The following is a 15,757-nucleotide window of genomic DNA, read 5'->3' on the forward strand; positions in this document are numbered from 1 at the left end:
ACAAGCGGTGCATCACTGGCAACTCCATCTTTGGGGTTTCCCCCCATACTACATTATGAGGCATGAGGCAGATATTTTTTTTTATTGTGGGCAATTCATTAGCCAATGGAGCTGGACCATGTAGCAGAAGCAGGCAACCCAAAGAGGATCATGACACTTCACCACCCAGGCAACCCAAAGAGGATCATGACACTTCACCACCCTTTCGCCCATAGGGCAATAGCCAGGGGGGAAGGAATGAGGCAGTTATGGGGAGGGGCTCTAGCCTCACAGGGAGACTCCCTACTCACAAGAGTGGGAGCAGTCTGGGGGAGATCCGGAGAACTTCAGGAAATGCTCTATGGGAAACCTTGAACACTTTAGTCAGGGTCTGTAACGGGTGAAAAAAAATGAGAACTTTAGTTGGCAGCTTTGTCCAGGGGAAAAAAACACAAGACCCTTAGTGGATGGCTGTGCACTGTGAAACAGATGGGTTGATTGCTCCCACCAAAGCACTGAAAGCACCACACAGCACTATATATGCAAACCCAACTCTTTGGCTGGGTTCTCAGTCACCCACTACCTCTCCCTACCTTATTTCTACTCAACTACTGTAAATGCACACCAGTCCCTTAACCCTTTCCTAAATTTCCTAAGCCTGCTTCCAGCAACCACCTCCATCTTCTGTAAAAGCTGCCTGCGACTGAATAGAGGGTACAGCAATGTGTCTTTCTTCAAACCTTGTGGTCAAACATCAGACAAACTTGTCAATCATTGGGCCTCATTACGAGTCAGACGGAATGGGTTAACGGGGTCCGCTAATGGGTGCGGACCCGTTATTCCCATTTCACCTGATTACAAGGTCCCCTCGCGGGACCTGGTAAGGACGCCTGGTAAAACCAGGCGTCCTTACCTGGTCCCGCGAGGGGACCAGGGAGCTAACAACGGCCGGTCATAATCGGCCTGTTGTTAGCTCCCTCTCCCATTCCCATTGAGCCCTATGGGGGCTCGAATGGAAATGGGGGAAGGTCCAGGCTCGGGTTCCCTGAGGGAGGAATTACCGGGCCCTCCAAACTCGGAATGGCCCGGTAATTCCCCATTCAGGGAACCCGGATCCGGTTTTGGAGGCAGCCATGCCGCCAATAGCGGCATGGCTACCGCCAAACCCGTAATGAGGCCCATCTGATGGAAACTCATGAAGTTCGTGTGAGTCAAGGCTGTTGCAGAAACGTTATTCCACTCCATCTGTTTAGATGTGAAACAATCATATAAATAAAACAAAGAAGTATATTTAATGTTGAAACTATATGTAAAATCCTGATGAGAGAGGTGATTAGTGAATCAGGAATGCAAAAACAATTGCCACTTACAAAAAAAGAGGTAACATTACATGACACGAAGCTGAAACATGTACTGCTCCACATACATACCTGAGATGCACATGACAGAATGTCACTGCAAGAAGGCTGGTACCACTAGCAGTGAGGAAAAACAAGGCATGTCAAAAGGGGGACCGTTTTGTTTTCAGAAGAAAGGTACATAATTACATGTAATCGTACTAATTTGTGAAATATATATATATATATATATATATATATATATATATAAATAAATATATCATTTTCAGATTGATTTGCTAGTAGAAGCTGGGCGATATGTATGTAGAATGCTTGGAGGGTATTCATAAAGCCCAAACCTAGCTAGAAAGCTGGCGAGTGGTGTACAAGAAGAAAAAGGGGGTGCACAGTACAACAGAGGTAGGTGTGTAGGTAAATATCGCTTCCGTGGCATCGTCAGTTGACAGCAAATAAGGACATATTCATTACAGGAAAAAAAACAAAAAAGTACAGTTTCTTTCACATCAAAAACCCTTTAACTCCACCCACCAATATATATGTTCCCACCTTTCTATTTATATTGTAATGGGGGGTTTCTTACATTCAGGGATTACTAAGTGAAAACAGAAGAATGGCAATTGGATCTGTTTGTAGGAAATGTGTTCTTTTTGTTTTTCTTTTACACAGTTTCATCGACATTTTACAGAAAAAAATCCCATATATAACATTTTTGGGGAGTTATATCCTACAGTTTCAATTTTTTCAAAACTGCATGCCACTTTAGTAAAAACATTAGGAACTGCCCATGTATCTTAATATTACAGTATGTAATTATAATATTCGAGTCCATGCCACAGGTGCTTTGTTCGGTTGTTTCACAGAAAAATGAAACTCATGTTCAAAAACAGTGACAACATTTACATTTATATTCTCATGGGACTGGTTAAAATATTGGAAAGGAAGCCATTCTGCCCATGGCTGTTTGTATGACAGCTTCCTGCAAAAAAAGTCTTCTTAAGTGAAATCTCATTGAATTTAACACAATGTTTCACACCCACTCAGATATTTGTGATGTGATGTGAGCAGATGTTGTGGAATTTAAGTTCATGGATGGGGTGATATCTTCCAAAGAGACATGCCTTGAATATTTGGTGTCGTAAAGCGGAGAGACGGAACTTCTGTTCTCACCAGTTTTGCAAAATGTATCCTTTCTGAATCTGGGTTGCCTGTTAGTGAGGACTGAAGGTTTGTCAGCCATGCACAGGGCATTCATGCTGCCCCCTGTCGGAGTGAAGCTGACCTGAAGTGAATATGCGTTCTTGTTGCTATTTGAATTTATGTTTGACCGTGCAGTATCCTTTGCGGATCCTCCAAACTCGAGAGACATGGTTTCATCCTCATCAGATCGAAAAGATGGAGAATAGGCATGGGTTGGATCGTCTTTCTTTCTTCTGACACCATGGTATTGGGAGGGCTGGGGATTATTTTTGCCATGAACGGGGGACTCTGGGCAGGGGGCTTGCGCTAGTATATTGGAACAGTGGCCATCTTTTCCAAAGTCACCTTCCACCATTAGCAACTTACGTCTTTTACTTCCAAGATTTACCCTTTTAAGTATTACACAGATCAGGTCAACCACACTAAGAAGCAAGGAACCACCGCTGACCAACCACATGAAAACCATCATGAGCGATTTTTCAGTGGGTCTTGAGATGTAACATGCAATGCTACCAGTGCAAGGGGACTCAAAACAACTGAAGGTTTTCGGGACAGAGAACCCAAACAGGTAATACTGCCCGGCACTGAATCCAGCCTCGGCAAGAATTCGGACGAGGAGTTGAACTAAATATGCAACAGAGAAATCCGGCACTTCCCATGTCTCCATTTTGGAGGTCACGTGAGACGCAGTCAGGGGAGAGGAATCCATTTTGGAGGCTGAAATCCCTGATGTCAGGTGTTGGGCAGCTGCTTCGCTGAGCACGTACACCTCAAAGAGAGCAATCGGCAGTAGCACACAAAGCAGCTGTGCCAGCCAGAAGCGAAAGTGGGACACAGGAGAGAAAATGTCGTAGCACACGTTGGAACATCCCGGCTGTAGCGTGTTGCAGACAAACCTTTCCTGCTCGTCCTGATAGAGTGGGTATCCGGCTAAGACAATCACTGTTGTCCTGAGGATAATCATTGACGTAAACCAGATTTTTCCTAAAAGTAAAGAACGCATACTGTTAGTCCTAATTTAAGCACAAGCAATGGCTTTATTATTTAGGCTTAATTGGGGCTCTGTATTCTCTATAGTGTAATTAGTTTAGTTTAGTTTATTCATTTATATGATGCGCACCGGACCCAGGGGTATCAGGGCGCAAGCAGTACAGACAATGCAAAGCTTAGTTAACAGGTTACATAGTTATACACAGAAAAACGTACATAGTCGTGCATAGAATAGGCATAACTGGGTACATAGGTGTGCTATACAAAAATAGGCAGAAATGGCAAATATATACATGGGTATCTTCTTAATTAGTTATCATTTGCTTTGAGCCAGTTGATATAGCTAAGTCTGAACCTAGGGTAGGATTGATCCGCCCTGAGATGGTGTGGTAAGGAGTTCCAATGTTGGGCCGCTTTGACCTGTAAGCTGTTTCCCCCGATCTTGGTTAGTCTAAATCTAGGAATGTTAATGCAGTTGGCATTGGTAAGTCTTGTGGGTCTAGTGGAGATTCTTCTTTGGACTCTGTTTACAAGGCAACTGGGGGCAGCGTTGTTCAATGCCTTATGTGTCAAGGAGGCTATTTTTAAGTTGATTTTGTTGAGAGTGGAAAGCCAGTTGTTTTGGCGCCTTATGGCAGAGCTGTGAGACCTTTTAGACCCACCTACTGACGCTCTAAGGGCATTGTTTTGAAGAATCTGGATTTTTTGGGTGATAGCTTTGTTAGCGCCAATATATAGTGCATTACAGTAGTCGAGCCTAGATAAAATCAAGGCTCTGGCTAGGGTAATGCAAATATCATCTGATAGAAAGGGTTTGCCCGTTCTAATCAGCTTACATGTGTATGTTAACTTGTTTAGTAAAGGATACGGTGGAGTCAAGGTAGAACCCGAGTGTTTTCACCTCTTTGGCCACCCTGATAACATTACCATCGATGATGAATGATGTGTAATTCGGTCCTAGTTTTTTTTTATTAGCATGTGTGCCCAGTATGATGAGTTCTGTTTTTTCATCATTCAGGCATAGACCATGAATAGCCATCCATGCCTGGATGATGAGATACACCCTGTTCACCAAGGACAAATCCTCTTCGTAATCCCCGGAAAGTGGGAGGAGAATCTGAGTATCATCTGCAGTAATGTGAAAGAAAGCACACGTGGGGTAAAATAAGTGGATGTAGGAGTCTACTTTCAAACAGGAACATGTAGCACCTCTATTTTGTTGTAGACATTATTCTGAATTATAGAATTAGCTCCTGGTCAAAATAAAATCTCCCTGTTCTTTAAAACTGTAAGGATTCCGGAAAGTATAACACTTAATTTGAAAATGAAGGCACCAAAGTACTTACGGCCGTATTTTTGGTGCTAATGCAAAATGGCCTGAATGAAGATAAATAGGCATAAATAAACTCTCCACGTTTTATCTTATTTGTGCCAGTTTGGATGGGATTGACTGCACTGAGCGGTGATCCCTACAATTGGTGAAGTGTTGCGTCACTTGTGCCACAAAATGCTGAAACCATTGCTATATAGGAGTGAGGGAAGGGGGTTCTGAACTGAGAATTTCTGGTTGGCATAGCAAACAGTAATGCCATTGCATGAAAATGCCAAATCACTAAAGTTTATTTTTCCAAAATCCACCGCCGTACTACCCAATGTGGAGTTCCCTAACAATGTTTGCTCCAATCATCAGCTTTGTAAGAAGCAGGTGAGGTGCTTGGCTTTCCACTTCCCAGCTGCACAGTGATTTGTAAGGTTGCAATATTGGGTGATTTTGGGCTATTTGCCCCCACACAATTTGGCTACTAAAACCCTGGGTGTGTGTTGGAAATTACAGATGTGTGTGGGGAGTGCGGGTTGGGCTATTTTGGGCTACGTTTGACAGCCGATATGTTTTCTTTTAGTTCTACTGAGGCTGCCTCTCTATCACCAACCACCCAACCCACACCCATTCTCTCTACCTCCACCCACCCACCCTATTACATTACATGTGCTGGCTGGGTTTTGATTCAGCTTTTGTGGGCTTCTTTTGAAATAACCTCCCGAGGCTGCTTTGTTCTTCATGTTTTCTGCCCCAACCAACTACCACTGTCCACCCAACCCCCACTCTCTCTACACACCTTGCCCCAATCTCTACCGCCACCGACTCACCCACGCCACCCCCTCTCTCTGCCTGCACTCACCTGCACTCTCTACCCCCAAGTCTAACTACCTCCTCCCCTTCTAGCCACACTCTCTCCACCCCAGAGACCCATGCTACTCCCACTATCTCTACCCTACCCTACACCCACTCTTTCTACCCCATCTACCTACATGTTCCTACCCATGTTCTCTCTTCCAATGTCCAGGGTCTCTAACCATGCCCACCTACCCTCCCCCCTCTCTCTCTAACCCCACCTACCTTTCCCCTGGATTCTGTACCACCAACCTAAACCCCAATTTCTCTACCCCACTCACCCACAACACCATGCGCTCTCTACCACCAGGCATGCCACTCCATCTACCTCAGCCCACCCACCCTATCCCCACTCAATCTACCACCACCCACCCCACCTGACTCTCTCTAGCTTTGCCTACCCCACCCCACTCCATCTACCCCACCCACTGTCGACACCCACCCTGCCCCCACACTCTACTCCACCCCTCACTCTACACCCGCCCTACCCCCCTCTACTCAACCCTACCCCCTCTCTCTTTACCCCCACCCATGCACCACCCTGTCTTGCCCCACTCACCCAGACCCCTCTAGTTCCCCACCCATCAACACTATCCCCTCTCTCTGCCCCCTCTCATCCTTCCTCTCACACTCCCACTTTATTTCTTGCCCTCGCACTCCCACCGTTTCTCGCTCATATTTCTTCTTGCTCATCATTAACGGCACCCTCTCCAAATGGCTTAATCCCTTACTCTATTCTTCTACTCATTCTCTTGTACACCTGCACCTCTTATCGCATCCTCCTTTGAAACTTTTCACGTTCCTTCTTGCACCCTAGTGCCTATTAATGCAAAATCCAAAGAACAGCAGTAAACGCCAACACTATTGGCTTTGTCAATGCTTGTTTTACATGATAGTCACCGTTACTGATGCATTTGTATTATCTGCATGGCATGAATGATGACACTGAAATCCAGGATCATCCCAGATTCCTGTAACATCATCTATCCCATTCAGATGATGACCAAAATCTACCAAAGCAGACAACAGACTTCAGGCATGGTGCGCTCTGCCAGATAATCCATCTACATCAAAAGAAGCGCCTCAAAGTTCCAGTGCCTGTAAACATTTAAAAAATAGAAGGAAAAGTCACTAGTGCGCTCTGCCAGATAATCCATCTACATCAAAAGAAGCGCCTCAAAGTTCCAGTGCCTGTAAGCATTTAAAAAATAGAAGGAAAAGTCACTAAATATGGTACACTAGCAATCAACCTACCTACACCTATTTAGAGATACATAGGACAGTCATGTGGTTTATAATGTAGCCGAATGAAACAAAGTTAATTGGACGCAAAGCTCAAATACAATGATGTAGTCTACCTACAGAAGCGTAGTTAACTGTGACTCCTCCACTCAAATATGTGTATGCTTGCTATTGTATTTTCATTACAACATGCTATGTTCTTCTGAGTCTCCCCAGAAGCAGAAGCAACAGCAATAGGCTTCTATCACTTGCTCTTTTGATTTCTGTCATTTATTCCTGTGTTTCCTGTAAACTCGCCCTGGCTTTGAAATGCTGTCCCTCCTTTCTCTCAGTCTCTCCAAAGTCACTTCATACCCTGTTTACATGCACAGAAGCTAGAACAGCGGTCAACTTTGTGAGCCTGAACCCTTCCAAAATGGAAGTTCTCTCCTTTTTATAGTGTACACTGAAAGTTTGAAACGCCAACTGTGCTAAAATATTCCTGTGCCATGTGAGCTTTCGGATTCATTGATGGACAAACAGTTGTTTGGTTTGCTGTTACCTTCCTGTAGAGCATTCATCCAACAAAATGTTTGTCTGAACTTTAAATGACATCATCAGACAGACTCTGATTTGATGAATATGCCTATCATTCATCTTCAATTCTTACTTCCTGTTGAGCATCCATCTAATACTGTTTTTGCCACACCCTTAAACAATAGGGCGAAATATTCCGTTATTGCAAAGAAACACATCATGTCCATATCACTGCTTTGAAACTTCAGCCCGTCATCCCTCTTTCCCCTCCTTCTCCATCACCTCCTTGCAAAAAGACCCTGCGTCGAGTAAGCTAACACAACTAACGAAATGAACGAGTTGAATGAATGGGCCTCATTACGAGTCCGGCGGCAACCAGCTGTTTTTTCCTGCTCGGTTACCGCCGGACTCGTATTACCATTCCGCCTCTGTGACTCCCGGAATTACCAGGGCATTACGACCCTGGTGTCCCGGGAATTCCAGAGGCAGAATTCGGTAAATCCCCATGGGGAAGTGGAAACACCGGCACCATCTCGTGATGGTGCTGGTGTTTCCACGTCCGACCTGCAGGCGGGCAGTGTTAAACCCGCCAGGTCAGACCTGGCGGGAACGCCACCTCCCGCCTGCAGGACTCGAGATCGGGTGGTCCGGAATTAACAGTGGTGGAGGGTTTACTGCCACTGTTATTTTCGGACCGCCAGACCCGCAATGAGGCCCAATGACTTTAACAGTTATGTTATTATTATTGGGTATTTGTATAGCACCTCTCACCCCTGGTATGATCTCAACGCGCTGTGGGTTGAATGCCCTTGGGGACCGTAGTACAGGTCAGTGGAGAAAGTAGGGTGGTAAGTAGTGCGTGTGTGCACTCAGTATGTGTGCAGCTAGACCGAAATCTTGTGGTGGGTAGCTTCATTCTAATGCTAGGAGTATTGTGGGGGAAGTGTGATACCAGCAGTATGTGTGCAGCTAAGCAGAATTGCCTTCAGAAGCTGCCTTCTAGCCGAGGTGGTGCTTGTGTATGAGATTATGTGTGCAGCTAGGCCAATCTATTTCATGGAGCTAGCCGTGTTCTAAAGATCGTTGAGGTGTGCATGGTGATGTATCATTATGTGTGCAGCTGGGCCCTAATGAATCATGTGGGATAGCCGGATTCTATTGTTTGCTGGTACAGAGAAGAGAGTCAGCATATGGTGGGTATGTGTGAGTATCCGTGCAGTTGGAAGAGGTCCCCTGTTCCTGATTACCTTCCTGTGCCTGCCCAATCAACTTTTCCTCCCTATTAGGTTTGGTGCTTTAGTTCTCCAGGAACCTCTCGCTCTAGTGTTTACTCAATTTTGTTTCGCCAAGCATGGCCGTACCTCTCTCTGGTTTAACAATAAATTCAGTGTTGAGTTTCGCAAAACTGCTGTACCAGGCTCTTAGCTTCCATACGCTTCAGAGTCTTGAGCGTCTAGGTCTAGGCATTGCAGGAGCTGCAAAGGATAGTGGCTATTCTAGTGATAAAAGTCTAGGTGCTTTACTGGGCCAAGTGATTGCAGATCTACAGTCCGCCATCCCTGTGTCTACCTGAGCAGGCAATTGCTCGTTGGTCAACACTTTCTCGATAAGCAGTTACATCCAGTTCGGTTCTGTCAGAATTACGAGTACTTCCTAGATACATGGTTGGGTACTCAATGAACCTGAAAGGTTCAGCATCAGAACCAGGCCAGTGTTGAAAACAATGCTCCAGCTCAGACATATGGATCACCAATGACATTGAGACTGTCCTTATAGTAGAATCCAAACAACAATGACAATCTCTGCACGACCAAACTCTGAACTCATTTGTGCACTTTAAAATTGGCACTAAAAGGCACAGGGATGAATCAATTAAAGACAAAATTAAACCAATTTCTATGTTGTTCCCATGCCCGGGAAGACACCTTGTTACACTGCATTGAACATGACTTTGCATTATAAATAAATAACATAAATTTGCTAAATATCAACGTAACTATGCATGAAACTACATGTGCATGTTGTGGATGAGATTTCTTATCTAGCTGAAAGTCAAATGGATGATGATTCCAGGTAGCCGGGGTGCCTTTAGGTTATAAGAAGAGTGAATGTTTAGGCAATATACTTGCCTGCCTGTCCTGAACTGTGTGGCTTGCAAATATAATTTCACCTACAGCCATGAAACGTAGTAGAAAAGAAAGAAGCAAAGGCGATTTCGCCTGGTGCCACTATTTAATGGAATTGATGAATATTGTAAGGATGGGTCCGATCTGCACAGATGTGAAAATGTAGGCTCTCCGCTGTGTGCAGTCAACACTTGTTTGAAAATGAGCCCCTCAGTATTTTAAATCCAGGGCACAGAATATTGTGCAAGCCATGATATAATAAGTGGTAATTGCATGGAGCGGGCAGCCAACTTTGGCACATATATGCAGTCAGATACCTTCCATGCAATATTCCACATTTGCAAAACAGGTGCAGAAGCAAAATGTAAACAATATGCCAAAACATTTGTGGTAAACATTTACACCTTTTCACAAACGTTGTGGAAAAGTAATCAGTAAAGGCAACTTCACGTGCGTTTTACATGTTACTTTTCCAATAGATGGTGGAAAAGGTTAAAATTACATAGATGCGACCATTTGCACAGAAAAACAAATGGAGGCAGTTCCCTCCAGTGCAATTGCCATTCGTTTAAAATGACCCATATGTGTGTTTGTGACAAAGAAACTATGAATCATCAATTATTCCCTTTGTTTAATTTGTGGACAACAATTACTGTAATTGAAAATATCATACTTAAAAAGTAAAATTATTTGTTCTGATGTAAGAACCATCTGTATTATTAGTCAATTAAGTTCTTGTATGAACTTAGTATTCTCTTTGTTTCACTGATATTTGTTTTCAAAGGAAACACTAATACATTTAGTAAATGTAGATCAAGTTTGATAATGTCACTATTTTGGTTTGGGAGCTTCCGTTGGCCCAATGTATTCTCTGTGTCATAAGAGGCAGCTTTAGCTATGAGGAAGCCCTTACCTCAGGAATGTGAAATTAAAATTGGACTGGAATGTTTATTTTTCTTTCAATTGAACCTGTGCCATTAACAACAGTTCTATATTCAGATTTCAAAGAATGTTCTGAATCCAGAGACAACATTTATGTTTCTGTAACTGTACACATAACATAGTTGTTACAATATGAAAATGTTTTAATAACGTGTACATTTTAATATATCCTCTTTGATATGTCTCTGATGGTCTACTGAATTCAGATCTAGCTCCAATTTTTGATTTAGCCCAATGGGTACAAAGTTATAATAAAAATAAATATATTTCCCACTTGTCACTTTTTAATACATCTTGTTTTTTGCAGCACATTTTACTGTACGATTTAGCTTTATAATTACATATGTTGTTTGCCCCTGGTATCAATAGTCCCTGTTATCAATAGTTCCAGGTATCAATAGTCTGCTGTCAATATCTGATGTCTTTAAAACAAGAGTTCAAAACTAGAAATCTGAAGACTGCACAATTGGCTGCCACAAAAAGCTCCAAGCAATTCATTTGTGCCATTAGTTCCTTTCAGAAACTGACCATGAACGACATGTTCGTGGATGCAAAATAATCAAAGAATATTTCTAACTCCCAAAAAGTAGGCTCACCAAAAAATAGCGATTGCTCTTTAACACATGCTCCACTCAATGACCTCATTGCAATAATAGAGTAAGAAACAAAAGCTGATCCATCAGAACTAATTGTACATCTAGAACGAAACAAACGCAATGAGGACAAAACACAGTCTTCATTTAACAAAACAACTGATGTGCAGGAAAATGCTGAAATTAAAAGAGCAGTAGAGCTATATCTAAATTCTTATTTTAAAGCTAGCCAGTCCCCTCCCATTGAAGTTATGGATCAAAAACAAATGCATTAGATGGAACACCCACGGAAAGATCGCTTCTCACTGAATCACTGTGCTGTAGAACTCAGCAGATAGATGCAAATATTAGACAACCTCACGGTCAAGGCAGCATGTGGCTCTTGAAAGTCACCTCAATGAGAATAGATGCGACTCCACCATGGCCAAAATAAGCCCCATCTTAAATCCCATGCTTTGATTATCAAATGCTGTGCATCACTTTATTCTACATTTGATCTATGTAGATTGTGTATTATGAACCTATTTAGCGACGTTCCTGCATTGGAAGGCATCACATCCGTGGATGTTGAGCAGGTAGAATTTTTAAGTGACACTGATTTATCAATTGCCAGACTTTGGATCCCCTCGGGGGTCATATTGAACACAATCTGGAAGGCTAAGATGGATTTATTCAGGATGGGCTTCATTGTAGCCCAAGATCCTGATAAGAGAGAAGTTAACACTCTAAGTAAGGCAACAGACAGATCGCGATGACTAAGTGCACTAAATTTGCACAGGAAGAGACCCTTCCAATAACCATATGCCCAGATACGAATGCATAACTGCCAGTGATCAAGAATAACAGAAGATTGAGCTTGGCCAGCTGGAACACCCGTGGTCACGCTCATCTGTAATGCTCTAGAGATAAGCATATTGAAAGATTCAACATTATAGTCTTTCAAGAAACATGGCTAACGGTAACCCCCATGTGGAATGATCATGAGATCGTGTTACTACCAGCAAAATTCTCTACTCTGGGGAGACCTACTTCAGGTCTCCTAGTAGGTTTTAAAAAAAGCACAGAACTATCAATTCAGCCATGGGCCGCCCTGAATAATTTTCTACAACCAGTTAAAATCACATATTACCATCAACAAATAGCACTTCAAACATATACAAAAATCCAGCTGGAATATCTGATGATAGCTTCTACAAGGCGCAAATATCTCTCCTAGACACTACACTTGTCACTCCTGACATCTCTGCCACCATTATTGTGGGAGATCTAAATCTACATTGCCTTACTATCAGGAAACAGAAGATTGACACCCCAGCTGGGAGATGGATTAAGCTAATGAAAGAAAGAGGCTTCAGAATGTCCAATGGCACACTACCAGGTGATATCCCTCCGTATAAAACCTGGAGCCGAGGCTCCTCAAATAGCACAATTGACTATATATACTTAGATGATGAACTATTTACTGTTGCAGACACATTTGAAATCGTAGAACAATCCCAAAGCGATCATCACATGCTCACGGCCTCTTGGACCTGGGATAACACAAATGCCAGAACTCCCACTCAATGACTGAAATCCTCACTCACACTTAACAATGCAAGAACACGCTTTCGATGGACAGAAGACAAATTATTTGTGCTAAATAACAAAATTGTCCAACAACAATCTGGAGCACACAGTATTGCCTACACGGTAGCTTTTAACTTATTCAAAGTTTCCAGCTTGTCTTTGAGCCAACTAATCCTTAACTATTATCAACAATTTGATCCTGAATTAAAACAAAGGAAGGCTAACTTTGGCTTGAAAAGAAATCTATCAGCAAACTACCACTGATTGATAGATCGAGTTCACTAAAAACAGCTAAATGTAGATATAGAAATTGGATCCGTGGAAGAAAGGCTCTTTTGCTCCTGCAGGATAGTGAATCTATGTTAACATCATTGGCAAACAAAAACACGACCCAGATATGAAATGTATTGAACCACACTAAGCATACCAACTGTTACATCACCCAGTTGAATGGAGTCACAGAACAACAGTGGCTGATGCATTACAATAGCCTCTACGCAGACTCTACCAACACTTATGCTATGTGCCCTTCACAATTGTCCAAATCATAGGACCTACTTTCCTCAGAAGATCTAATAGAAGATCTTATCAAAAGAGCTAGTGGGACTAGAGCACCTGGCCCAGGCAGCCTGATTAACATAATGTTTAAGGCGCACCCAAAGAAGTGGTCCACCATCCTAAATAACATTTTTCAGGATGTAATCATGAGTTGCACAATACCCAGCTTCTGGTGTAGATCCGTGATTGTCCTGCTATTTAAAAGAGTGACTGCTCCCTAGCAGCTAATTACAGGCCCGTAGCATTGTTAGATGCCCCAGGCAAAACTTTTGCCTGCTTAGTTCTTCGTGACTTCAATGCATGGACTCTGCAAAATCTAAAACGCGACCCCAATCAAAATGCTTTCTTAGCAGGTATGGCAACAGAAATTAACCTAATGTGTCTTAATGCAATTAAAGCCCACTCACAGATCACAAAACAACTGATTTATTTCACATCCGTAGATTTTCATTCTGCATTTCATTCTGTCTTCCAAATGCTTCTCATGAACAAACTGCGTAACGCTGGCTGCCCACCTAGCTTATATGACATTATCAATGCCTTACACTGTAACACCTATGTACAAACCAGACTAACTACTGGTGGGCTCTTGTCTTCTTCCATCTGTATCTTCAGAGGGCTGAAGCAAGGGGGTATCCTTGCTTCAGCCTTATTCAATTTCTTTATTCATTGTATAAAGGAGGCTTTTGAGCACATCATTGCTGACTCCCCTAAATTAAACGGCAAAGCAATCTCTACTCTATTGTATGCTGACGATTTGGTTCTCATCTCTAAAACACCAATTGGCCTCCAAAAACGTATCGATTCTCTGACTAAGTATATCGAAGATAATCAGCCAACAGCACACCTACAGAAAACCAGAATCTTAGTCTCTATGCATAAGCAAACATCTCGGAACACATTCTCTTGGACCATGAAAAATGTAAACATAGAGAGGGTCCAGCAGTATACGTATTTAGGGATGACCATTAGCAGTGATCCCCATAGCAAAGGACATCTTGTGAACTTAGAGCAGATACTAATTACAGCCATTTCTCAAACTAAGATCATATTAAGTAGATACGAGAAATGTTCATTAAGTCAAATAAAATCAAAAAGTCACCCCGTACTACTATATGGCCTAGAAAAAGTAGAAATACTGCCTGAAGTATTCTTCAACAGACTTGAAGGGAAATATTGCAAGCAAGTTTTGAAACTTCCACAATGCACACCGGCAGCGGGGCTAAGATATGAATTGGGACTCATATGCTTGAATGCTTTATATCAGTGGCGTCTTTGTGCTCTATTGAGGAAATGTCTCGTATTCACTGATCTAGACATCTTATTAAAAACATGATCTAATTACATCTTCCGTGCAGATCATAAGTTTGTGAGAAAATGGCAAGTGAGTGTCTACCAAGTGTTGGCTAATGCTGATGTCACTATTGAGGTACTAATTAATCATCCAAATAGAGCAAAAACTAAAATATACCTTGCAGATTGGATAAAGACAAGTAGAACATGTCTTCATTATAAACACTTTGCAGAACATCCATTTGGCGAAAAGAAATTCAGAGTAATGGAGCCATCCCTCTGCACACATCCCTGACCACTATACAGATAAGCGATTCTGCGCCTAAGATTAAACCAATGGCCCGGTTGGAGTTTATTAGCCGAGAGAAAAATGATAGCTGAAGAGATGAATATCTGTCACTTTTGCCATAACCATAACTGCAAGGAAGCATTGCGTCACCTAATAAGCCAATGTCCCAAATTATCATCAGCACGCAATAAATTATTTTCCAAACATTATAATTACCTTAGTGAACTGGGCCCGACCTTAGATGGCAACTTATTTAATGTACTCCTAGCACTAGCATTAGAATAGCCACTGCAAATCACTTGAACTCATTGTCACTGAACAATAATTGACTAGTTTAATTATCTAATGTAGTGTGCCTTTCGTGGTTCTTTTTCTTAGTGACTATGCACTGTGATCAACACTGTAATAGATAAATAATTGAATTCAGTTGGATGGCAAGTTCACAATAATTCATTACCTATTAGCATAACAGTTCTTAATGAACTCATTTACATAAGTTACTACACAGAGAAGGTGTTCTATAGCTTGTCCACAGGACCGATGTAAATCACTTGATGTATCAACGATTTAATTAATTATCTTGGGCGCCCTTTAAATGCACTTACGGTTGTAGCAAAGTGTCTGGTTGTCACACTTGTATTTAGCTATGAGATAGATTAATTATTCCACTGACATCACTGTAATGGATTACACTATAAACATCCTGGTAATCAAATGCTATGCAACAGTTTGAAAAGATCCACAAATAGATTTCTAAATGACCAATGTGTTCAATATCAACCAACAAAGATGAACTTCTTTTCGCAACATGTTAATCAATCTTCTTATTTGTATTATCCTTTATATGACCTCATGTTAATCTTAGTTAAGTTTTATTTTGTTAGAAATGTGTAAATATGTAAAATACATTAACTTTTAATATCTAGTGTAAA

General features: G+C 42.1%; 1 protein-coding gene across 1 annotated transcript in view; it reads right to left on the bottom strand.

The window, feature by feature from the left end:
• Positions 1 to 1,963: 1,963 nt before the first annotated feature.
• GJD4 (gap junction protein delta 4) overlaps positions 1,964 to 15,757 on the bottom strand; it is a 135,353-nt gene continuing 121,559 nt past the window's right edge. The window contains exon 2 of the mRNA XM_069646742.1: positions 1,964 to 3,518. Within this exon, the coding sequence (XP_069502843.1) occupies positions 2,365 to 3,518 (1,154 nt within the window). The 3' untranslated portion in view covers positions 1,964 to 2,364. The remainder of the gene's footprint in view (positions 3,519 to 15,757) is intronic.

The sequence above is a fragment of the Ambystoma mexicanum genome, chromosome 2q, assembly GCF_040938575.1.
Source record: "Ambystoma mexicanum isolate Mex_15411 chromosome 2q, UKY_AmexF1_1, whole genome shotgun sequence".
Taxonomy (NCBI): Eukaryota; Metazoa; Chordata; class Amphibia; order Caudata; family Ambystomatidae; genus Ambystoma; species Ambystoma mexicanum.